Source organism: Cynocephalus volans, chromosome 2, assembly GCF_027409185.1.
Source record: "Cynocephalus volans isolate mCynVol1 chromosome 2, mCynVol1.pri, whole genome shotgun sequence".
Classification (NCBI taxonomy): domain Eukaryota; kingdom Metazoa; phylum Chordata; class Mammalia; order Dermoptera; family Cynocephalidae; genus Cynocephalus; species Cynocephalus volans.
Window position 1 is genome coordinate 118,792,246 of NC_084461.1, and position 25,002 is coordinate 118,817,247.

General features: G+C 38.0%; 1 protein-coding gene and 1 pseudogene across 1 annotated transcript in view; both read left to right on the forward strand.

Annotated features, from left to right (window-relative positions):
- DDX46 (DEAD-box helicase 46) overlaps window positions 1–12,741 on the forward strand; it is a 63,381-nt gene extending 50,640 nt beyond the window's left edge. The window contains exons 19-23 of the mRNA XM_063085677.1: window positions 1,041–1,214; window positions 2,181–2,399; window positions 3,554–3,698; window positions 10,387–10,460; window positions 11,715–12,741. Coding sequence (XP_062941747.1) covers window positions 1,041–1,214; window positions 2,181–2,399; window positions 3,554–3,698; window positions 10,387–10,460; window positions 11,715–11,762 — 660 coding nt within the window. The 3' untranslated portion in view covers window positions 11,763–12,741. The remainder of the gene's footprint in view (window positions 1–1,040; window positions 1,215–2,180; window positions 2,400–3,553; window positions 3,699–10,386; window positions 10,461–11,714) is intronic.
- A 2,549-nt stretch (window positions 12,742–15,290) lies between these two features.
- LOC134370899 (ribulose-phosphate 3-epimerase-like) lies at window positions 15,291–18,402 on the forward strand (annotated as a pseudogene).
- The last annotated feature ends 6,600 nt before the right edge of the window (window positions 18,403–25,002 follow it).

Consider the following 25,002-nt stretch of genomic DNA (forward strand, 5'->3'; position numbering starts at 1 on the left):
CAAGTGAGCCATGGGCCGGCCTTTCCATTCCCCATTTTATGTACTCATTTAGATTTTAATACCATGCATACTGTTTAATTTGAAAGTTTTCCTCAGCTAAATGTTGAGTTTAAAACCATTTAAAACTAAAACCCCTCAATAGATAGGAATGTTTTAAAATGAAGCTCAGTTGACTACAGCTATTTTAGAAAAAGGGCTTTCTTTCTAATTTAACCTAAATAATTTAAAAAACCCGAACAAACTTTCTCTGCATTTGGGGCAGAAGCCATCTTTAAAAAGAAATATAAATAGCCTTGCATTTTCTTAGTATGCAGGTGTGATTACCCTGAGTATTACACAGTGGCAGTAGTAGTCACATGACTTGAGAGTTGAGGCTTCTTCGTTGCTCTTTGCCTTGATTGGGAAACCAACCTTCATTTCTTTCGTGTCTTGATTCAGAGGAATAAGGCAATAAGCCTTCTTTTCTGATTCTGTTACCCTGTTTTTAAGGGAAATCCAATTTCATTTTAACAGTTGGGCAGAGTTTTGGGAGCCCTGCCTTAGGAACATTTTGTATCATTCCTCATGAGAATTATTGTGTGTATTTTTAGTTGTCCAGTGGTCTTGAGTTACAGCGCTTTCTTCCAACCTCTTTAATTGCAGTATATCTGTCATCAGTGCCTGAGCCCTGTAGCAACTAAGGTTCACCACATTGGCTTGATGGCACATATTTCCTCATTTATTGAACTGGGATGTATTTTCTGGACCTCTCAGGAGTCTGATTAAGTGGTTCATGCAGCATTGTATCTGTTTTGTTTTGTTTTTTTTTTTCTTCACCATAGACAACTGATTTTTGAAATAAAATGTGTTGCACTTAATGAATAGGTGGTATATTTTCCTATTGATCTACATATTGGTTCCTATTGATCTGTTTGTTTACATAAATGTAACTGTTTGATTCTAACCTTTTGGTGGAGACATTTCTTGTTTTTGTAGGTAGACCTAAATTGGTATTTCTAATCCAGTTTTTACTAATCCTTCTTGTTTTTACTTTGGTCTAGATTGATGAACAAATTGAAAGCATGTTTAATTCAAAGAAGAGAGTAAAGGATATGGCTGCTCCTGGAACATCTAGTGTTCCTGCTCCAACTGCAGGAAATGCTGAGAAATTAGAAATAGCTAAGAGATTAGCTCTTAGAATCAATGCTCAGAAGAATTTGGGCATCGAGTCTCAGGTATTAAGTAATTTATTCCAAGTCTCAGTCAATACTTTTAATTAGTTCTTTGATTTAAGTAGTTTATAGGAATTATGTTGAGCATGAGTGATCAAGAAGTTGTCCTAGGCATTGAGTTTGTGATAGTTTAACATTCTCAATACAGAATTCTTTGATGATTGCATTTGGATGATTTCACTTTATGTCTGTTCTGCAGTGCCTAGCTGTTAGGCATGTTAGCCATAGATAGTTTTATAGAGTAGTATTCTGATTGATTGTACCAAAATTTTAAAGAAGTTATTCTCTTTTTCTTTCTTCATCTACTTTTATTGGATGAGTATTGGGCACACAAACAATTCCCTGGATGTATAAACACCCAGTTACATGACTTACATTAACATGGGTTTAAACAGTGGAGAAATCTGTTTTTTAAATATTTCACATGGCATCTTTTTCTCGAATCTTTTGTTAGCTTAATTTTTAATTAAGGGCAAATCTTCATAGCATTCCCAAAGAATGGTTTGTTAATTTCAATAATATTATGAAGATCATTTACTATAATTTATTCAATGTTAGGTTGGGCCACAGGGGAGGAAGAGCTCAGTGTTGGTAGTGGTACAAAGATTCTAATTCAGAGGAAACTCCTAGGAGTCACAAAGTGTACAAATGATTTTGGAAATATTGCACTGTATCTGATAACAAGATTTACCTAATTATGAAGGGCATATCTATGATTCAGCAGAATGTTTAGTAGAGAGTTGAATGTTATTCAGTTTTCTCATCAAGAGTAAGAGAGATACATTAAACTATTAGTTATAAATATGTACTGCTAAATTGCACATATGAGTGGGACTCTGAATTAGAAAGATATTTACTTATTTATTTAATACAGAGTTAGTGGCTTTTCAGAGAATAATATGTGGTAGGGATTCTGGTCCTGTCTCTGCCCTCATTGGAGATTTGACTGTAGGTCTTCTTTAACTGCAGGATGTGATGCAACAGGCCACCAATGCAATTCTCAGAGGTGGCACCATTCTTGCTCCCACTGTGTCTGCAAAAACCATTGCAGAGCAACTTGCTGAAAAGATCAATGCCAAGCTCAATTATGTGCCTTTGGAGAAACAAGAAGAGGAGAGACAGGATGGTGGACAGAATGAATCTTTTAAGAGATATGAGGAAGAATTAGAGATCAATGACTTTCCACAGGCAAGTAACAGGTTTAAATCTTTTTTTATTGTGAAGTAGCAACTCTTGCTTCTTTAGGAGTATGTGAATATAGGAATAAACAAACCAAATTGTTTTTCCTGTACTTTTACTCAGCAACTATCAACACAGAAGACTACTGTGACCAAATGTGTGGGGGTTTTCTCCACACATCAAGTGATCAGTTTTGCAGTGGACACCAGCTGGGTGCCCTCCAATTCAATTCCAACCCTGTCTACCTGGAGATAGCATCAGATCCCACAGTCTCAGTCCCCCAAGACTGTGCTGGTCACAAGTTGAGGCCTCTGGAACATGTGACCAACCAGCTATGAATTGCTGTTCCCACAATCTTCCACTCCTTTGGGTTTGGCTAATTTGTGAGAGCATCCCACAGACCTCAGGGAAACACTTTGCTTACCTTTACGCATTAATTATAAAGGATATTACAAAGGATACAGATGAAGGGATGCATAGGGCAAGGTATGGGGCAAGGGGTACGATGCCCTTCCCTGGTGTGCCACCCTCCAGGAAGCCCACCTGTTCAGCATTTTGGAAGCTCTCCAAACCCACTCCTCTTGGATTTTGATGGAGGCCTCTTTGTGTAGTGCATACATAATTGAGGCCTCATTATGTAGCCATTGTTGATTAAATCATTGGCCATTATCAGCCTAAGTGTCAGCCTCTCTCCCTTCCCGGAAGGCTGGGGGGTGGGGCTGAAAGTCCCAACCCTTTAATCCTGCCTTGGTCTTTCCAGTGACCAGCTCACATCCTGAAGCTACCTAGGGGCTTTCAGCCTTTAGTCAACTCATTAGCATATAAAAAGACACTCTTATCACTTTGGAGATTCTAAGGATTTTAGGAATTGTATGCCAGGAGACAGGGATAAAGACCGAATATATATTTTACAATGTCACAAGCAGCATTTAAAACCCATGATCATAGCTACTTTACTTTTTACCTAAATGGTGGAGGTAACAATAGAAATTTGATTTTTATGAATATGTTCTAGGTACATTGTGATCTAAAAGAATGTATGGTAAACATATGGGTTAATTATGATCCTAGCGTTGACTAATATGATATTAGCTGACCTATTTTTTTGTCAGGTTTTTTTAATCCTGTTATGAAGTGATTTTTCTTCCCACTCTTTCTTTTAGACTGCTAGGTGGAAGGTTACCTCTAAAGAAGCTCTGCAGAGAATCAGTGAATACTCTGAAGCAGCAATTACAATCAGAGGAACATACTTCCCTCCTGGCAAAGAACCCAAGGAAGGAGAGCGGAAAATTTACTTGGCAATTGAAAGTATGTACTTTTGGTTTTATTTCAGGCTTGAGTTGGATCCAGGGTTATATAGATCAATAGACACAGAAAGAATGTGAGGTCAATTCTAGAGAAGACTGAAAATAAGGAACACCTGTAAGAAAAAAAGTTTCATATGTTATTTGCTGTCTTTATTCATATACACACACAAAGTGCATATACAAAGTTGAATGATCTGTTTGTGAGACTCTTTCACTTTTGACAATTCAATCATATTTGAAGATCACTCTAAAAGAAAGCAGGCATTATAAGAACTGATCCATTTATGCTTCTAATAAGTAGAATATTCTGGCCAAAGTTTAGGTTAGAAAGTAAATCAGCTATGTTAGTTCACTTAATGAATGTTTATCTAAGCAAATATTGTCTATGAAATTTTGTCCATTAAAATGTATTCATATCTTTAACGAAATAACAAGTGCACAGTTAATACCATAACCTAAAGGATGCAAGTAATGCATTATCTAAGCGCAATCAGGTTTGGTCTTTAACCTTATTTCATTCATTCATGAATGAATTCATTTCAGAGGTGAAAGACAGTGAGCCCAGATGCCGGGTACCGTTCAAGCTTTATTAAAGAAGGAAATCTGCCGGGCTGTACTTAGAATGGAGGACAGCCCAGGGCTGCCCTGAAAATGGGGGACAGCACCAGGTGTGGGGTGATAGAGCTTATATTGGTATGTTGGTGCCAAGAGCTGGGTGATGTAATTCCAGAGTGGGGATTGAGTTAGGTCATGGGGATGGAGAGTTCTGCGCATGTAGAAACAATGAAAAGTTTCATTTTCTCCTAAACCATGAGGTTTATTGTAAGAGAAAATGGAGGGGAGGGGAGGAGGTGGATGGTGCTGTTTTGTACTTGGGCTTTTCTAAGATGGCGGTGGTTATGTTGCAGGTCTGTTAAGAGGCAGTTTCCATTTTTGTCTTTTCTGATGTATTACTGCATTGCCTAGTAGGACAACCTGCTTCACTTCATTTATATTTAATCTGAACATCTTTGTAGTAGACTTCTTAAGTGTTTGGTTCGTTTTTTAAGGCTAGTCAAAAAAAACTTTTTTTTTTTAACTTCATGTGTGATGGAAGCAAGACAGAGAGAACTAAACTGTTAGATAGTGGAACCATCTGTGCTGGCTTCATTTGCCTGGCACCGTAGCATTGTTCTCAGTACAAGGCTCACATTGCCGATTTGGCTATTACTTTTTGATTGGACTGTCCCTTTTAGAACTGGCTTTAAAATTGTCAGCAAATTTATGCCATCTAGGGCTTAATGTGTGAAACAATGTCTATGTTAGGTGTCAGTCACTATTGGAACTTTTTTTTATTGAGGTAAAATTTGCATAACATAAAATTCACCATTTTAATCATTTAAAATGTACAGTTAGTGGCTTTTAGTACATTAACAAAACTTATGGGATGCAATGAAAGCAGTGCTCAGAGAGAAATTTATAGCTGTAAATGCCTACATTATAAAGATCTCAGTTACTGCCTTTTTTTGTGTTAGATAAATATTTTCTTGTGTGCCGTTTTGATTTGCTCTTGTTTCTTTCACTATATATATTTTTAGGCATTTTATTAGTGGTCACCCTGTGGATTACAATTAACGTCTTAACTCATAATAATGTAGTTCAATTAATACCAACTTAGGTATAGTGATATGCAAAAATTTTGTTCCTATTTTGTTGTGTCCCATCACTTTTTTGTTGTCATTGTCACAAAGAACATCTTTGTACATTGCTTGCATACCCTTTGACATAGATTCATAATTATTTTACATATTTGTCTTTCAAATCATGAAGGAAATAAAGAGCAGCTATAACCCAAAAATAATACTGACTTTCATATTTACCTGTGTAGTTAATTTTATCAGTGTTATTTATTTCCTCATGGGTTCAAGTTACTCTCTGGTGTTCTTTCACTTCAGTTTGGAGGATTCCCTTTAGTATTTCTTGTAGGGCAGTTATATGTGCAATAAACTCATTTTTTGTATATCCGAGAATGTCTTAATTTCACCTTTAAAAATATTTTTTTTTCCACCTTCATTTTTGAAGGATAGTTTTTTGGACATGAATTCTTGGTTGACAGGGTTTTTTTCTTTCATCACTTTGCCATCCCACTGCCTTCTAGTCTCCATGGTTTCTGATAAGAAATCAATTGTTCATCTCATTGAGGATCCCTTGTAGGTGACAAGTCACATTTCCAGGATTCTCTCTTTGTCTTTGGCTTTTAATGGTTTGATTATGACATACATATAACATAGTATATATAATATATGTACTACATATATATGTAGTATATTCTACATGGGTTTTTATGTTTAGATTTTTGGATGTATAAATTCATGTTTTTCATCAAATTTGGGGATTTGGGGTCATTTTTCAAATTTTTTCTGCTTCTCTTTTTCTTGCCTCTCCTCTGGAACTCCCATTGTGCACGTGTTGGTGCATTTGATGGTGTCCCACAGGTCTCTTAGATTCTGTTCATTTTTCTTCATTTCTTTTTTTTTTTTTCCTGCCTTTTCATACTCAATCTCAATTGACCTGTCTTCAAGTTCAGTGATTCTTCTGTCTGCTCAAATTTGCTCTTGGATTCCTTTAACGAATTTTCATTTCAGTTGATGTACTTTTCAACTCCAGAATTTCTATTTGGTTTATCCCCTATTTAGTCAAGACATCATTTTCCTGGTTTCTTTTAGGTCTTCGTGCATATTTAAAATAGTTGATTTAAAATCTTTGTCTAGTAAGTTCACTGGGTTTCCTTAGGGACATTTTCTATTAATTTCTTTCTTTTTTTTTTTTTTTGGACCAGTAAGGGGATCAACCCTCGGCATGGTGTGGTCTGCACGTCCCTATATAGGACCTGAACCCGCGGCCTTGGCGCTACCAGCACCGCACTCTCCTGAGTGAGCCATGGGGCTGGCCTTTGATTTCTATTTTTTACTGTGAATGGGCCATACTTTCTTGTTTCTTTGCATACTAAATTTTTTGCTGAAAACTGGGCATTTTGAACATTATAATATGGTAACTGGAAATCAGATTCTCCTCACTGTTGCTGCTGCTTGTTGGAGCTGTTTAGTGGCTTTTATGAACTAATTTTGTATAGTCTGTATTCTTTGTCATGTGTGGCTACTGAAGTCAGCTAGTGATTTGATAGAGATTTCCTTACATGCCTGGGAAAGAGAAAGTTTCTTGTCTTTGCAGGTATGCTCTCTGTGTGTACTGGGGCAAGCCTTCAACTCTCAGCCAGTAAGTTTATAACTCTGCTTTAGTTTTCATTTTCTCCTTGCAGAGAGTCTGAAGGTCAGCTAGAGGTGAGAACTTAGGGCTTTTTCAGGTCTTTTCTGAGCATGTGCCCAGCCCTGGGCATGCACATGGCCTTCTAGATTCCTGTGAATATGTAGGAGCTTTAAGCCCTTATTCCTGAAAGCATTGCATTCCCCAGCCTTTCTTTTCAAGCTTTTTGTTTGTCTTTTGCCCCACCTGTTACCCCTTGTCCCAAGGGGTAGTGGCTAATTCATTTGCATTTTAACAAATCCCAACCCCCTACCCCCACCCCCGTCAGTAGCTGCCTCAGCCCTGAGAGAGTTCTAAATAAAGGCAAGCCCTTTGAGGTGGTCCTTTAGGGAGCCACCAGTCAGGTCAAACACAGGTTCATTCTGGTACTGGGAATGTGGGCTATTGTCTTAAAGGCTGTGAGTGGGGAGCAGGTAGTAGGGTTGGAGGGGAGTTGGAGTCAGGGTAAGATAAAACACTGTAAGTACTATTACCAAGATTCAGCTGATTTTTTTTTTTCCTTGAGCGAGTGTTTGCCTGGTTTCTGTAAACTTTTGGTTAGTTTCCAGAGTTCAGATAAAGTTGAATTTGACAGATTTTGCAAATTTGTTCCCTGCTTTTATGGAGTACAGGCTTTTGGAGTTCCCTGCTCTACCATTTTCACCAAGGTCACTCTTACTGTTAGACTTTTTGAATTAATGATGACTTGTGGCAAAGATGAAACTCAGATGCAGCTTTTATGTTTTCCATGGTTTTGCCGCTCTAGCATTGCTGTACAGTTAATTTCATACATATTTTTAAATGGTGTACAAAGGATGTGGGTCCAAACTAGGCAAACTGCATGTTTTTGTTTATGTTTGTGACTGAGAAATTGACTCATCTATTTCAAGTTAGGTTTTAAAATGGCACCCTTTCATGTATCCTGAGAGACTTTTGGTCTGCTAATGACTCAGTCTGTTTTTAAATCATGTGACATTATTCCTTATTATGTAGTAATATGGGGGTTGCTGGCACCTGTGTCTTTAAGCAGAGAAAATTAAACTGACATCTTTCTGTATTTGAACTGGATAAGTCTTTATTACAGTGTTCATTAGACCACACAGGATGGAGACAGCGATATTCAGAGGAATCATGATGAAAACCTTTGGTACACATGGAGTCAGACTTTTATTCTGTGCTTGAATATCATAAGTATCATTTAAGGAAAACCGATATTTAAATGCCTGCCTTATAAAGGAGGTTAATTGGAGACATGATTCGCTTTGAAAAAGGATCCTTTAGGGCTGGCTGGTTAGCTCAGTTGGTTAGAGCATGGTGCTGACAACACCAAGGTCCAGGGTTTGAACCCTATACTGGCCAACTGCCAAAACAAAACCACAAAATGAAAAAGAATCCTTTTTGTAATTCATTTATTAATATAAAGGTAGTTATGCTTATTTGATGTGGTATAATTAATATATCAAAGTCTGATTTACATATAACTTTATCAGAACACATCTCCTATACTACCGAGTGATATGAAGTAATATATCCATTGTATACTGTCCACAGCTTCTACTTACTTTTCCTTTCACCTAGAATGGTTCTGGTCACTCCTCTCCGCTGACAACTTGCACTCTTGAAATAACATCTAATTTTAATAATAATCTAAAAAGTTTTTCCCCCCCAGTAAAACCATAACCTTGTCAAAAACGTCTTGAGTATTCTAGCTATATAATGATGGTAAATAAGAGCTGGGGATTGGTAACTAAAATAATCTAAGGCTTTTAGAATTTTCAGAGATAAATTACATTTTTTAAAGTATCATTTAATTTTTGAAACCCCAACCAAACTCAGCTAAACACTAACAGAATAAAAAGAAGTATTTCTAGTGTGGAAGGAACCTAGTGTCACCTGTTTCTAGTTCTGTAATTGGAAGTACCCCACTGCCTGGCTCTTTGGAGGCTCTATAGGGCTCAGCCCCCTCAGGCCTCTCACTGGGCAGAGGGAAGGAGAATACGAAAGAAGTTCGTGCCTAGTCAGCCTGTATAATTTATAATTATATATAGCCTGTTCTATGGCCTCTTTTTACTAGTGGAGAATTCCTTAACAACAGCCAGAGTTGTTTTGGGACCAGTGAAGGGAAATGCTTATAAATATATGTAACCTGTTACCTAAAGAAGGTACATAAGTCAAAATTTAAACTGGTCCAAACGGTCACGATCTAACTAAAGTAGGAAAATTCTTCCATTTGCATCTGGGTAAGAGTGTCATTTTCCTTCTTTTTAAAACAGCACAAGAATATCAGCAGCAAGCTTCACACCATCTCAAGCCAAGCAACATATTTTCCTCCCAAATTTCTTTTTTCTTTTTTTTTTTTTTTTTTGTCCTTTTTCTGTGCCCGTGCTCAGCCAGTGAGCGAACTGGCCATCCCTATATAGGATCCCAACCCGCGGCGGGAGCGCTGCTGCGCTCCCGGTGCCGCACTCTCCCGAGTGAGCCACGGGGTCGGCCTCCAAATTTCATTTTGATTGTAATTTTCAGTTTTACTTGGCTCTTGATTCTACCCTTCCCTTCACCTTTATTCACCTCTTACTCCTTCCAGCAACCACCTTCCACACAGCTTTAAAATATTTTGGTTAGTGGCTGGTGCAGGTACAGGACTTTAATTAGACATGTTGCTATAACTTCACAGCCATACCCTTGGCCCTTTCCTTCCTGTTGTTAAACTATTTCTGCATCTCTGTCTCTCTGGGGTCAGAAAGGTTATGTACTTCTAATAAAGGGGAAGGAATTTTCTCATTTCTTTTTGTTGTTGTGGTTGCAGCTGGCTGGTGTGGAAAAAATTCTCTTTCTTTTTTTTTTCTTCAAAATATAGAATGATAAAAATGCAGCTTGCTGCATTGCAATCCCAGTTCTTTTATTCTTTGGCATTTCAATCTCTAGTGTACTTTGGTCCAGAGCTTTTTCTCTTATCAGTGTGCACTGTGCTACCTATTTTCTAGTTACCTACTCCCTGGTATTGTCTCCTGGCCTCACATCCCACCCGACCTACCCTTGATGGCTCTGTAATATTCATCTCTCCTAAGCCGGTCCATATTTCCATTGGTCTCATTTACATATCTAGCTGTTTATCCCATGAGCATCTCAACTACAGCAATCTCAGAATTAAGTTTTACCCCCATCACTGCTGAAAACATCCTCCTGGATTCATTATCTTCTTTATTACTTCTAACTTTCTTCACTTGTTAGTCAGAATAATAAGCAGCCATTATGTAATGTGGGTGATTATTATGTAATGTAATGTGTTAGGAGTTGTACAGTGTTCCTAAAAGTTACCTACAGTATTTCCTCCTGAACCTCCATGACATGGATAAACATTCAGTGCAATTCTAGTAAAATGAATATGTTTTCCACTCAATCACCAGGTGCCAATGAACTGGCTGTGCAGAAAGCAAAGGCAGAAATCACCAGGCTCATAAAAGAAGAGCTGATCCGGCTGGTGAGTGAAAACCTGAAGGGCTTATTTGTTTTCTTGTAATAAGTGTTTTATTGAGCTAAATACAAATGCAGATAAATACAAAAATCATAAACATATAGCTTGGTAAATTTTCACAAAGTATACTGATGTAATTACTACCCACATCAAGAAATATAGAACATTACTAGCATCCCAGAAGTTTTCCCCCTGGCCCTCCTTGTCACTATTTATGTCCCCCATATGTAACCTTATTTTGACTTTTAAAATTCTAGATTAGTTTTGCCTGTTTTTGAACTCTATATAAATGGAATCATATGCTATGTATTCCTTTTGTAGCTAGTTTCCTTCACTCAACATTATTTTGAGATGAATCCATGTTATTGGATGTAACAATAATTCATTCATTTTCATGGCCATATAATATTTGTATGAATATACAAGAGTTCATTTATATATTGAACTTTGGGGTTATTCTAGTTTTTTGTTTTTATGAATAACACTTCTATAAACATTCTTCTATATCTCTTCAGTACACATTAGTATGCTTTTTTCTTAGGTGTATACCTTGGAGTAGAATTGCTAATTATAGGGCATATATAGTTTAGCTTTAAGGAGGTGTTGCTAAGTAGTTTTCCAAAAGTTATTTCAATTTACACTTCCCCTAGAAGTGTATGAAAATTCCAGTTGTACATCTTTGCCAACACATGGTCTTATCAGTGTTTTTAAGCTTAGGCAATTATTTCATTTTGATTTTGGAAAAAGCAGCCCTTTACAGAATACCTTTCCAAAGGGGGCAGATACATCCCTGTGTCTTTAGTGCCAGTGGAAGCTTGTAAAGTTTTCCTACAGTGTGTGCATTTCAATGAAGGCCCTTTGGAAGGAAACCTTATCCTTTCTCTAAGAATATGTTTTTGAGGGCTTTTCTAAACGTTTCCTTAAAGAATATTCTTTGGAGGGAATTAGAAGTTTAAAGAAAAGAGGGTACACAAAACAAGAGGGACGAAGAAAAACAGCCTTTAAATCAAGTGCTTAAGACCATTTCACCAAGGAGTGATAAAGCACCTTGAGCTTGTAGATGCTACCACCATAAGTTGATTGAAAACACGGTTGTCAAGGAGTAGATGAGTGAACCAAGAGAAATGATTAGTTAGTGAACAGTTTCTTCATCCTTGATGCAATAATATTAACATTTTTATTTTAAATATTTGGTAGTTTTATAAGTTATTAAAGGAAATTATCTTAAATGTTTTTTTTTTCTTCTATTTTCTATTGTAGCAAAATTCATACCAACCAACAAATAAAGGAAGATACAAAGTCTTATAGACATCTGGAAAAAAACATTTACCTGTACTGGTCTGTGATACATTTGGCAGTTGTTGTCTGCCATTTACAATGTAATGTAAATTAAGATTTTTACAATTCTGTCTTGCTGATTTTTTTAAACACGAGAAACCAGTATTTGCAAAAGAAATCTTCTGTCAGTAAGTACCCCCACAATCAGTCGAACTATATTAAAGCAAGCCTGTTTTCACAGTATGATGTCCTTAATATAAAAGTTAAATATCAATATTTTAAATATCTGGATAATATTCTAGAGGTTTAAAAAAATGGAAATATTTGGACTTTTAAGTACACAAGTTGCTTAGGGGCCATTCTCCTTATCCTGTACTGTCAATGAAATTGTGATCATCTCCTGAGAAAAGGTAAAATTCTCTGTCATATTTTGTGTCCCCCGCCATGAGCTTAAATGTTGCTTGACTCAGTGGAACAATATGAACTAGATTTAAGAATGTTATAATAGTAAGTTTTACAAAATAGTTTCAGAGCTTTTGTTTCAATTTTTATCATCATAAATGGGCAATAGTTGGACTACTTTTGGTTTTTGTAAAATTAAAGATTTATAGTATAAGAATTTTTTGCATTTCTTTATACTGAGTGTAAAACTCTACAAAGAGTTTTAGTATTTGCTACTTTTAGGTTCCCCAGGCAACCTCTGGCTTCATGCCTGGTTACTCTTTTTTTAGTCTTCCTTAAAAGAAAGTGATTATAGCCTATAAATAGTAAATATGATTCCTTTTTCCCTCTGAATGTGTTTGTTTATAAATCTATGTATATGGCATATATAAACCCCCCTACTTTTAGTCTGATTTTCCTTTGGGATTATTGAGTGGGTTGTGAATTTTCTTTCTTAAAAATCTTTAAGCATAATGGTACCCAAGTTTTAGACTTAGACTTCATCATCTCTCAGTGAAATTTAGTTCATAAGGAATCATAAATTGTATTTTTGAGCCTTCAAGATATAGTTCCTGAATATTCTAATTTAAATTGTTATAATTGGATTACCTAATATTCTTTTCAAGACTCCTCGTATATTAAACTTCATATTATTATCAGTTCTTGAAAAAAATAACTTTTTAAGGAATTAAATAGATATATTTCTTAAATTAAGAGACACAAAAGTTCTTTCAATATTCTTGACTTATATAGTTTAAAAAAAAGAAAAATCGAAGCATATTATCTTACTAGTACATTTAATGGCTAAATTGACGGGGAATATCAGTCATTATTTCTTTAATATAAAGTTATCCTTACTGAAAAAGTAAGGTATAACTGGGAAATATTCTTGGATCCCTCACACGTCCACTTACTTTCTTGCAGGAAGAAAACAGACAAAATACATGTAACAATAGAACCAAATAAACCATTTACTCTAAAATTCCAGGCATCGTGGGCTCCTTTTCGCCCTAGTTTATTTATTTGTTTATTTTTATCACCCAGTGGTAGTTTGTTTTTTTGATAGAATATTTAGCAGTCCCACATTGGTGACAATTGGTGCTTCCTTCAGGCAACTGGATCACTTTGAGATTCAGAGTTTTACATCATTTTAGCATTTCCTTCATTTGTGTATCTAGTTGTGATGAGTCATTCATTGATAGTATTTTGTTCTAAAATGAAACATTACTGTTAGTACGTTTTTTAGTATCACACTGACTGATTTTTAAAATTTGAATGATGTACAGACTTTAGTTTTTTTAATGCAATATGAATATTTGCTCATGTTTTCTAAATTCCTTATAAAATAAAGTTAATTCGATCTGCATTTTTCTAAAAAATTATCTTTCTCAAATGCTTTTTCTTCTGCTGTTTCTCTAATTTGGCTCATACTGGTAGACATGTGGGAGAGGTATTGTACTCTGTGTATCTTTATTAAAAAATTCTAGCAATTTACTATCCAAAATATTTACAGTTCTATGCCAAAAATTTCTTCTCAAAGAAACCTCTTAGTCTTTGATGTTCTTTGTATTTAGTGTAAGAAAAATATAAGTGAAATAATAGGTTTATTTTTTATTTGGAGTTTTACCACAATGACATTCTTACATAATAGAGGTATAGAATGAAATGATAATGGCTAAGTTCTCCCCAGCTCCTTTTGGACACTTTACTGTTTGATATATTTTATGTATTACTGGCCTTTTTGGTGCATGCATGGTGTTCAACTCGTAGTTGTAATGCACTTGTGAGTGCTGATCCTTCTTTTGAGGCAGGCAATCCCTTTGTATAGAGTTGGTTTTGTTTTGTTTGTTTTAAAGGAGAATTGGCTCTTGAATACTTTGAATTTATAAATCCCATTTAGCCAGCTGTGGGATCTGCTTCTAAATAACACGTAAGAACTTTGAAAATCACAAACTAGAAAGCAAAGTCACTAAAGTTATAACTTAGAGGTTTCTGAACTCTTTTTGTTCTGGTGCCTTGCTTTGTTTCTTGAAGCCATAAGCTAAAGTCCTTTAGTGACAGATTAATATAGTGCTTAGGAGCTGGGGAGAAAATGATAGTTGAAATGAGGTCTGGGGTAAGTAAATAGCTACACTATTTAGTAAAGTGTCCCATTTTGCTGTTTTATAGATCATGCTAAGTTCTTATAGCAGGTAGTAGTTCTGAGTGGCTAGCCCAATTTGGTCAGTGAAACTACTCTTCCACTTAGATGTGAGCTTAGAGCTGCCAGTTCTTCATATTTTGTTACATAGTTTTATGTAAGAATGGGAATCTACTGGCGTTTTCTCATGCCTTCTGCATCTGGCATGAAAAGCTGCAGTTTATCTTTAAAACGGGTGTGTGTGTGTGTGTGTATAAATATAAGGGAAGAGAGAGAAAGATAGTGAATGAATATGTCTTAAGTTTTTATTTAGTTTAGGTGTAACCATCAGAAAACCTTAACAAAATCTTACTGCAGTGGGACATTTACCTTGTAGCATAACAACATCTTCTTACACACCACTTAATGGAATATCTGCCCTATTCTTATGCCAACTCTCTGGAGCTACATTTTCCTCACTAGGTAAAGATTGTCTGATAATGTTGGCAGTTAATGGATATTTGAAGGTCCTTTTTCCTGTATCAATTTACTATTTTCCTCAGGCAGGAGTTCAAGTAGGAATGTGGAAAAAAAGTGTAAACAAACATATTCTTAAGATATCCCCATGTTATCAGTGCTTTTCCCTTTATAGTACTGTGTGGCTTACTGGTATGTGTGTGTGTGAGTGAATACTGTCAAATGACATCATTACTGGTGAGGAATTTACTTTTGATTATTTTTCTTGACCTTGTTCTCTTCCAAATATGGTATCAACTTTTAGGAGTTCATGATTTTGAAGTTCAAGCCTTTAAGAAGAATTTCTAAGTCTGCATTAACTCTGTTCTGTTGGAGAGGGGAAAAAAATATGAAATAAAAATGAAAGTTTAACCCCTTTGGATAATTAGAACTCAAGAGTTACTCTCTCAGATATTAGGATTACTTTAAAAGCTAGAGTTTCAGTTCACTAGTGCGATAACTTGCTCTTGAGAGTCAGCACCATGGCGTTGCACTGCAAGATTGGCCTGTCCATCCTCAACAGTGACCTGGCCAATTTAGGATTTGAGTGCCTCCAGATGCCATATTCTGAGACTGATTACCTGCACCTGGACATAATCAGTGGGCATTTTGTTCCCAGCATCACTTTTGGTCACCCTGTGGTAGAAAGCTTCCTAAAGCAGCTAGGCCAGGACCCTGTCTTTGACATGCACATGTTGGCATCCAGGCTGGAACAGTGGGTAAAGCCAATCGCTGTAGCAGGATCCAATCAATACACCTTTCTTCTTGAAGCTCCTGAGAACCTGGGGTTCTCTCCAATAAAGACATTCGAGAGAATAGGATGAAGGTTGGCCTTACCATTAAACCAGGAACTACACTTGAGTATTTGGCACCATGGGCTAATCAAATAGATATGGCCTTGGTTATGACAGTGGAACCTGGGTTCAGAGGGCAGAAATTCATGGAAGATATTATGCCAAAGGTTCATTGGTTGAGGACCCAGTTCCCATCTTTGGATGTGAATGTCACTGGTGGAGTAGGTCCTGATATTGTCCATAAAAGTGTAGAGGCAGGACCTAACATGATTGTGTCTAGCAGTGCCATTATGAGGAGTGAAGACCCCACATCTGTGATCAAACTGTTAAGAAATGTGATCAAGTTTGGATGTGTTGTCCCCTCCAAAACCATGTAGAAATTTGATCCCCAGTGTGGCAGTGTTGGAAACTGATTGACTCATGGGGGCAGGTCCCTCATGAATGGATTAATGCTCTCTCTGGGGGAGGAGGGGTAGTGAGTGAGTTCTCGCTCTATTAGCTCCTGCGAGAGCTGATTGTTTAAAAAGACTCTGGTACTCCCTCTCGCTCTCTTGCTTCCTCTTGCCATGTGATCTGCTTGTACCCGCCAACTGCCTGCCACTCCGCCATGAGCAGAAGCAGCTTGAGGCCCATACCAGATGCAACTGTCCCAGAATCGTAAGCCAAATAAACCTCTTTTCCTTATAAATTACCCAGTCTCAGGTATTTCTGTTATAGCAACACAAAATGGACTAATACAGAAAATTGGTATTGAGGAGTGGGGTGTTGCTATATAGATACCTGAAAATGTGGATGCAGCTTTGGAACTGGGTAATAAATAGGCAAAGGTTGGAGGAGTTTGAAGGACTTAGAAGAAGACAAAAAGATGAGGGAATGTTTGGAATATTTTAGAAATTGGTTAAATAGTTGTGACCAGAATTCTGATAGAAACGTGGACAGTAAAGGCCATGTGGATGATGAGGTCTCAGATAAAAATGAGGAACTTATTTGGAATTGGACAAAAGATAACCTTTGCTACACCATAGCAAGGAGCTTGGCTGCACTGTGTCCATGCCTTTGGACTTTGTGGAATGTGGGACTTAAGAGTTGTGAACCAGAATTTTTGGCAGAAGAAATTTCTAGGCAGCAAAGCATTAAGGAAGCTGCATGGTTACTTTTAACAGCCTATGCTGAGTTATGGTGGCAAAGGCATGATGTAAAGCCAGAATTTAAAAGGGAAGCAGAGCGTAAAGATTTGGAAAATTTGCAGCCTGGCCATGAGGTAGAGAAACAGAGAGCAGGAGAAAACGCAAGGGTGAAGCAGATAAACTGTTTGCTAAAGACATTATCTTGGTAGTGAGGCAGCCAGATGCTAATAACCAGGACAATGGGGAAAAAACCCTTAAGGCATTTGAGAAGTTTGGAAGGGTGCCCCACCTATCACAGGCCCTGAGGCCTAGAAGGACTGAGTGGTCCCGGAGGACAGACCTGGGGTGCAGCTGCCCTCAGGGACCTGCTCCCTGCATCCCGGCTGCTCGGGCTGGAGCAGCCCCAAGTGTGGTTTGTGCAGCAGTTCTGGAGAGTAGAAGCCTGAAACCCCGGTGGCATCCACATTGTAAGTCTGTAGGCCAGCAGGACGTGAGAGCAGTGGAGGCGTGGCAGCCTCCACCCAGATTCCAGAGGATGTATGGAAAAGCCTGGGGGCCCAGACAGAGACCTGCCGCAGGGGCGGAGCCACTGCTGAGGCCATCTACTAGAGCAATGCTGAGCAGGAAAGTGGGGTTGGAGCCCCCACAGAGAGCCCCCACCAAGGAAATGTCTAGTAGAGCCAAGGCAGCAGGGCTGCCACCAGGACCCCAGAACTACTGGGTCACTGGTAACGTGCAACGCAGGCCTGTAAAAGCTGCAGGTACTTGTGCAGATCACTGGGCTGTGCTTGGCAGAGCTGTGGGAATGAGGCTGCCTGAAGCTTTGGGGGCCCAGATGCCCATTTGTGCCCAGGATGCAGGACTAGGAGTCAAAGAAGATTATTTTGGAGTTTTAAGACTTAATGTCTGCTCTGCTGGGTTTTGGACTTGTTTGGGGCCTGTTTCTCCTTTTTTCTAGCCTATTCCTCCTTTTTGGAATGGGAATGTGTACCCAATGTCTGTTCCATCATTGTATCTGGGCAGTAGATAAATTTGTTTTTGATTTTTACAGGTTCACAGCTGGAAGGACTTTTGCTTTTGATCTCAGATGAGACTTTAGACTTTTAAGTTGGTGCTGGAACAAGCTAAGACCTTTGGGACTGTTGGGATGGAATGATTGTATCTTGTGTGTGAGAGGGACATAAGTTTTGGGGGGGCCAGGGATGGAATGATGGAGTTTGGATGTGTTGTCCCCTCCAAAACTCATGTGGAAATTTGATCCCCATTGTGGCAGTGTTGGAAACTGATCGAATCATGGGGGCGGATTCCTCATGAATGGATTAATACTGTGCCTGGGGGAGGGGGGATTAATGAGAGAGTTCTTGCGCTATTAGTTCCTGCAAGAGCAGGTTGTTTAAAAGATCCTGGCACATCCTCCCTTCCCCTCCCTCGCTTCCTCTCACTTCCTTTCGCCATGTGATCTGTTTGTACCCACCAGCTGCCTGCCACTTTTCCACAATGATTAGAAGCAGCCTGAGGTCTATGCCAGATGCAGCTGCTCCAGAATTGTAAGCCAAAAAAACCTCTGTTCTTTATAAATTCCCAGTCTCAGGTATTCTGTTATAGCAACACAAAATGGACTAATACAAAATGTTTGCTCAGAAGCTGCTCGGGAATGTTCTCTTGATAGATGAAACCACAAGGAGCCCAATATTTCTGCTCATGAGATCTCCTTTTTACTGGAAAATAGAAATTTTGACTAACAAATCATTGCACTTGAGGCAGTGCAGCTTTTCTGAGCAATTATTCATTTCAGTGATAAAAATCTATTGTGCAGGATGCTCTGAGAGGTTAGAAGTTGGTGAGTATATGCTGGAGGGCCTTGTGACCACCTAGAAGTTGGTGAGTACAACTACATTTTTAGTGATGCAATTTAAAGACTAGTGTGATGAAATACCCTGTTTTTACTGGGAGGCTTAATTTTTGTAAAGAGTAAAAATACAGCTGTTTAAGGTTACGAACAGAAACGTGTCCTAATGCCTAAGGAAGGCAAATTAGCTACTATGAAAAAACTTTTCTGTATTTCTGAACAGGATTTTCTGTGGTTTCTCAGCTGTTTTCCCAAAACAAAGGAAGTCATATGTTTTTCCTCTTTCATGTCATTTGTGATTTGTTTATAGGCTTGATAATATGAGTAGAATGGAACTTAAAAATGTAAGTTTGGGTGGCATGGCATACCCCATTCTTGCACTTGAAACATTTATTTTTCACTTTTCACCTTATACTTGATTCATAAAAGCTATAAAATTTATGAAGCCCAAGAGCTCTAAAATTCAAGCATAGACTTCTGTCAGGGCGTTACCATTGTCTAAACTGGTTATTCAGCAATTCTTCCCCAACCCTGGTTTTTTTTCTTTTTCTTTTTTTTAAAGGGGTGACCAGTAAGGTGATCTTAACCCTTGATTTGGTGTTGTCAGCATCACTCTCTTCCAAGCGAGATAACCGGCCATCCCTGTATAGGGATCCGAACCCGTGGCCTTGGTGTTATCAGTGCCACACTCTCCCAAGTCAGCCACAGGCTGGCCCTCCAGCCCTGGTTTTCTTAAACTCACCCACCATTCTTCCCCACCCCCTTTCCCCACCATCCTTAAGGCCAATAAATAACACTGTTGTGTTAGCTCTGAGTAGAAAGTAAAAGAAAACCTCTATTTGGAAGTAATGCCCCTTTCTAGCTATTTGACCTCAGCAAATCACCTGATCCTTTTTGGTTAACTCATTGTACATTAAATGTAATTTAACCTAAGGGTCGTGTTGAGGATTAGAAGAGGTAATGTTGTATATGTAAAGCTTCCAGTACTATTCTTAGAATTTAGAGGGTGCTCAACACAAAAATTATATAAATTTGTTTTGTGGATTATAAAGTACTTTGATATAATCTCATTAAATCTATACATCATTTCTGTAAGTAGAAGGACAAGTAATTTTGTCCCTATTTTAAAAACGAAGGGCTGGCTGATTAGCTCAGTTGGTTAGAGTGTGGTGCGGATAACACCAAGATCCAGGGTTTGATTCCTTTACTGGCCAGCTGCCAAAAAAGCCACAAAAGAAATAAAAAATGAAGAAACTAAGGCTCAGCAATAGGCTGGTAGCATGGAAAGGATCCAGGAAGGCATAGGTTTTCTGGTCTGTACTCTCTTTAAAAATGGAGCCCTTGAGAAGTGTGTTAGACTAAAGAAGCTTCTTTTACTTAACATTGTCTTATTTCCTGTCTTATTTTAACCTGTAGCAGAACCAGATGCTGAGAATACTCTGGAACTATGGATGTTGACCCCAGGATGTATATTTCATTCCAAGAAAGACCAGGTAGACTAAGAAGTGACAGGGTACAGAGTTAATACATATACTAAATATTGTAACTGTGTTCCAAATTATACAGGGACTACAGATATGTCAGCTGCTTCATCGCTGTAAATACTCTTGGTGTGTAATTAATATGGCAAGAAATAACAGGACCAGTGTTGTTAAACTTACTGAGGCTACTATGAGTTTTGAGAAGTAAGGTTTGAAAAATGAATGTTAACACGCATAGAATAAAGATTGCTTGGGCTTTTTTTCTGTACTTCAAGGTAAAAATTTGTTTCTTAATGTTTTTATTTTGGCTTAGGAAAGTTTTGTGCCATGAATAGGTGACATTTAATCAAATCAAAGAACACAAGGCATATAGAAATAATTTTAATTTAAAAACTTACATAAGAGCTCAGTGTCAAGGGTTTGGCTCCCCATGCCAGCCAGCGACCAAAAAACAAAACAACAAAAAATTTACAAAGAAGATTATAATATCAGACTTGACAAAGATTTGAATTTATTTGCCTGGACAAGTTGGGTTTTTCTGGCTTTTGTTTTCTTTAGAAATAAAAAACGTACAGGACTGGCTGGTTAGCTCAGCTGGTTAGAGCATGATTTTGTAACACCAAGGTCCCCATACCAGCTGCCAATAAGTAAATAATTAAATAAATGTACAGTAAAAGTACAAGCAAAAATAAGTAAAAGCTAGAGTTTCAGAATTTAAAAAATGTAGCCATATTTAATATCTAGAAATACCCAGTAGCCAATGTTTTGAATATTTTTCTCTTCACAGTTTTGCGATTTATGGAATAAAGAAAATGTGAGGATTCAATGTAAAAAAAAAAGTGTTCTTTTCACAGAAAAAGATTCTCGTTTGAACTTGGTAGTGGATAGATTTTTAGAAGCCTATCAACTCTAGGCCCTTTTAGCAGTCTTGGATGTTAAAATGTCCTTGGCCTTTCTTCCTGAAATCTTAGGAGGGTCTCAGGTGCCTTCTAGCCAGCCCAAGGGTTGTTGAAGACAGCATATTTTCTCTGTGCTTTGCTTAAGGGAGTATTCTGGGAGCTGAGATTCCCAAAACTCTACTGTGGATTTTGGAAAAGAGTCCTTCCCATCTCCCAAACCAACCCAGGTCCCAAGTCTCTGGCACAAGTTTTGCATATGGAAAGCTTGGTGGATGCCTGGGAGCTTCAAAGAGAGCACAGATTCCTCAATAAGCACATAAAGATAGTGCCTGGCATATGGTAAGTATTCAGTAAATGTTAGCTAGTATTTTTAATACAGTGGGTGAATGGAGGTTGGTTTTCTTATGTTCTCTGCTGTAAGCTAAATGTTTGTGTCCTCCCAGAATTCATACATTGAAACCTAATCCCTAATGTGATGGTATTTGGAGATGATTAGGTCATGAGGACTAATGGGACCAGTTCCCTTATAAAAGAGACCCCAGAGAATTCCCTTGCCCCTTCTTTTTTTTTTTTTTTTTAAAGATGACCGGTAAGGGGATCTGAACATGTGGCTTCGGTGTTATCAGCACCATACTCTCCCAAGTGAGCCACGGGCCAGCCCTTCCCTTGCCCCTTCTGCCATGCGAGGACATAGGAAAAAGGTAGCTGTCTGTGAACCAGGAAGCAGGCTTTCAACAGGAGCTGCATAGTCAGTACCTTTGGTCTTGGACTTCCCAGCCTCCAGAATTGTGAGAAATTAATTTTTGGATTTTTGTAAGTCACCCCATTGTTATAGCAGCCCAAACGGATGAAGACACTATCTTTCCTTTCAGTATTGCTATAAACCTGTGTATTTAGCAATGATAGTCAACTGCTACTGGTAAGTTAAAATTTAGAAAGCAAGATTCATCTTTTCCTGTGTATATCTTTCATTTCAAATGAAAGTGTTTAAGAACACTTGTAGCCTCAATTGAAAGTCTTTAGAGGTAGCCAGCTTCCGGGTCTGGACAAATATTCTTTTTTATGGCCTTCTTTTCACATTTATGCAATCACCATTTATTATTCAAAAGCCTATTAACCGATGGTTTGTCTGTATGGTCTGGCGTACCTTAGGCCAGGCTGAAGCTGTTGGAGAAGCAATGAAAAATGTTGGTTTGATTCCAGATTGTATTTCAGGAGTATATACTTTTGAAGAAAAAATGTTGGGAGATAAGTCAAATAGTGTGACACTTAAAAGTGTGCTCTTGTTGTAGAAGTGACAATAAATGGCTATGCTCTTGAAATAGCCTTGACATTCAACACTAATTGTACATTATACGTGTGTGATGTGCACTGTGCCCATACTGCTTTTATTATTTGCACTGCTGCTGAAAGTACTGGAAAGAGGGTGTTGTTACTGTAGATGCTGATGTAAAGTATTAAGGAATAACTTAACCTTAAGAACAGGTAAGTGATGTGGCCTTAGCATCCTATTTAAATTGCTATTCCTTCTCTCTTCAGGATCTGAAGTAACATATTCAATAGGTGTTTCCTTGCCAAGTCTTCCACCGTGTCTTAAATTGGAAAACATGGTATATAGATTACCAACATGTCTGTACAGTTTTTACACAGTGAGCTGGCCAAATCCTAGTGACAGCCTTTTAGAGTTGACTGGAATGGCAAGTCACTACAGACTGAGCTTATCTAATCGAAAAAATCCAAAATCTGAAATGCTCTGACATTTGAAACTTTTTGAGCACCAACGTCACACTCAAAGGAAATGCATTTCAGATTTCAGGTTTTTGGATTAGGGATGCTCAACTGGTATGTATTTTGCAAATATCCCAAAATCTGAAATTCAAAACACTCTTGGTTGAAGCTTTTCGATAAGGGATACTCAACCTGTACTAAAAATTAAAAAGTAACAAGCATAGCACTGTAAAAACACTGAAAACCTTTGCTCTGGTTAATGATTCTTAGCATTTTAAAGATGCCTTAGAGCATTCTTATCAGATACTGCTTTGAGTGACCCTGAAGCTACAATGTGAATTTTGAACACTTTTTCTAACAGTAACTTTTTTGGTAGTTAAATTCTAGTATGGTTCTTAGAGAAGACTAGCCAACCACTTCTGCTTTACTTCCAAAATATGAATGTGGTCCTCCCTTGCTCCTTTCCCCAATGTAATGAAAACATAAGATGTCTGTAGATTGTAGCACACTTTTCTGAAACCAAAGGATCTAATAAAGAAATATATATAGCATGATAAGGAAAATGTAAAATTGGATGTTAAACCACTTCTTCAAAAGTCTGTTGCCCATTCTTCTTACAGGGAGTCCCCTAGCACTTTCTTGAAATCCTTTGCTGTGAAGTTAGAGGGAGCATAGCCCACAAGTCTCTTTCTGACACCAATTGCAAGTTCCGGGGTCCCCAAGACTGTCTTTAGGTTTTATTCAGTAGAAGGACTCACAGAACTCACTGAAAGCTGTTATGCACACAGTTACGGTTTATTACAGTGAAAGAATACAGATTAAAATGAGCCACAAGAAGAGCCTCATAGAGCAGAGTCCAAGGAAGTTCCAAACGTAGAGCTTCTAGTGCTCTCCCTGTGGAGTCATGGACAATGTTATTTTCCTGGCAGCAATGTGTGCCAACATACCTGCCTGCCAGAAAATCCTGCTTCCCAACAAGGGAAGCTCACCTGAGCTGTGGTATCCAGAGTTTTTACTGGAATTCATCATGTAAGTGTGATCAGCTACCTGTATGGCTGATCTCAGTCTCCAGTCCCTGAGAGGTGGAGTTCCACCATTTGACCCAACTCCCCATACTAAATCATATTAGACTATGAGCCAAGGCCCCAGGCAAACAAATACACTATCAAGCATGACATTCCAAGGGCTTTCACCTCCAAGAATCCAAGGGCAAAGGCCAGACCTCTCTTGGGCAAGGTTAAATTCTTTACTTATACCTTCCTTTCTCTCCAATTTTTTAGGTTATTATATTATTTAAAAAATTCTTCCCCTAGCTTTTCACCAGGAGTAAAAATACATCTCCATTTTATAGAATATGATACATTATGGTGTAGCAACAACCCAGAATTCAGTGATTAAAAATAAAAAGTTTATTTCTCATCCATACTAAATTCTCTTTCTATGTTGGGGAAATGGAAGCGTCACTTCACATCTTTCTTACTCCAGGATCTAGAATGATAGCACCTCCAACATCTGAAATATCACACTCTTAATGGCACTTTCATTGGCCAGGCCAGGCCTAACTTTGGGAGAGGGGAGGCTAGAGAAGTACAGAGGAGCCAAGTAGTGGAAATTAGTTGTAGTAACTATTGTGACATCCAATAAAGCCCTTCCAGAGGTCGACCCTCCACGAATGAATGTCTTGAATGAATGAAATGAGGACCTTGTCACAGAGGTGAGCAAGATCTTATGACTGACTTTGTGCAACTTGAGTGAATAAAACCAGGACAATGGGTAGACAGTAATAAGGAAGCTGATGACTTCAATATGAGGTCAAACTTTTTAGATGTTAGAGATGGCCTGTGATAAGAGGGATGGCCTAGAAAGGTAATATATTCCTATGTAAAAAGGAGTTATTTGGTTAATATCTCATTAATGACTATTGTGGAGAAAGTTCATAGATTTTGGTGAAGTGCTGTTATTTTGTATGGTTATAACACTTGTCTATCCCATTGAGTCTTTAAAATAGGTCAACATATAGCATTAATGAATAGGCATGTCAGAGGGTGAGTAAGCCTGGAATGGTCTCCTCTTTGATCAAATGCCCATCAGGTGATTGTTTATCAAATTGCTAGTGACCCCTGTTTTACTGAGGTCAGCACCTGGAAAAGTCAGCTGATATGTCTGCATAGTTCCAGTTTGGTGGCTGGATATCTTTCTAAAGAGAGCTGGCTGGAGATTTGCTACTGACATTTCCTGGCTAAGGCTGCTTCTGTGAAAGATCTCTCCAGAATAAAGTGGGAATTTTAAGCCCACTTAAATCCTTCCTGCAGCATT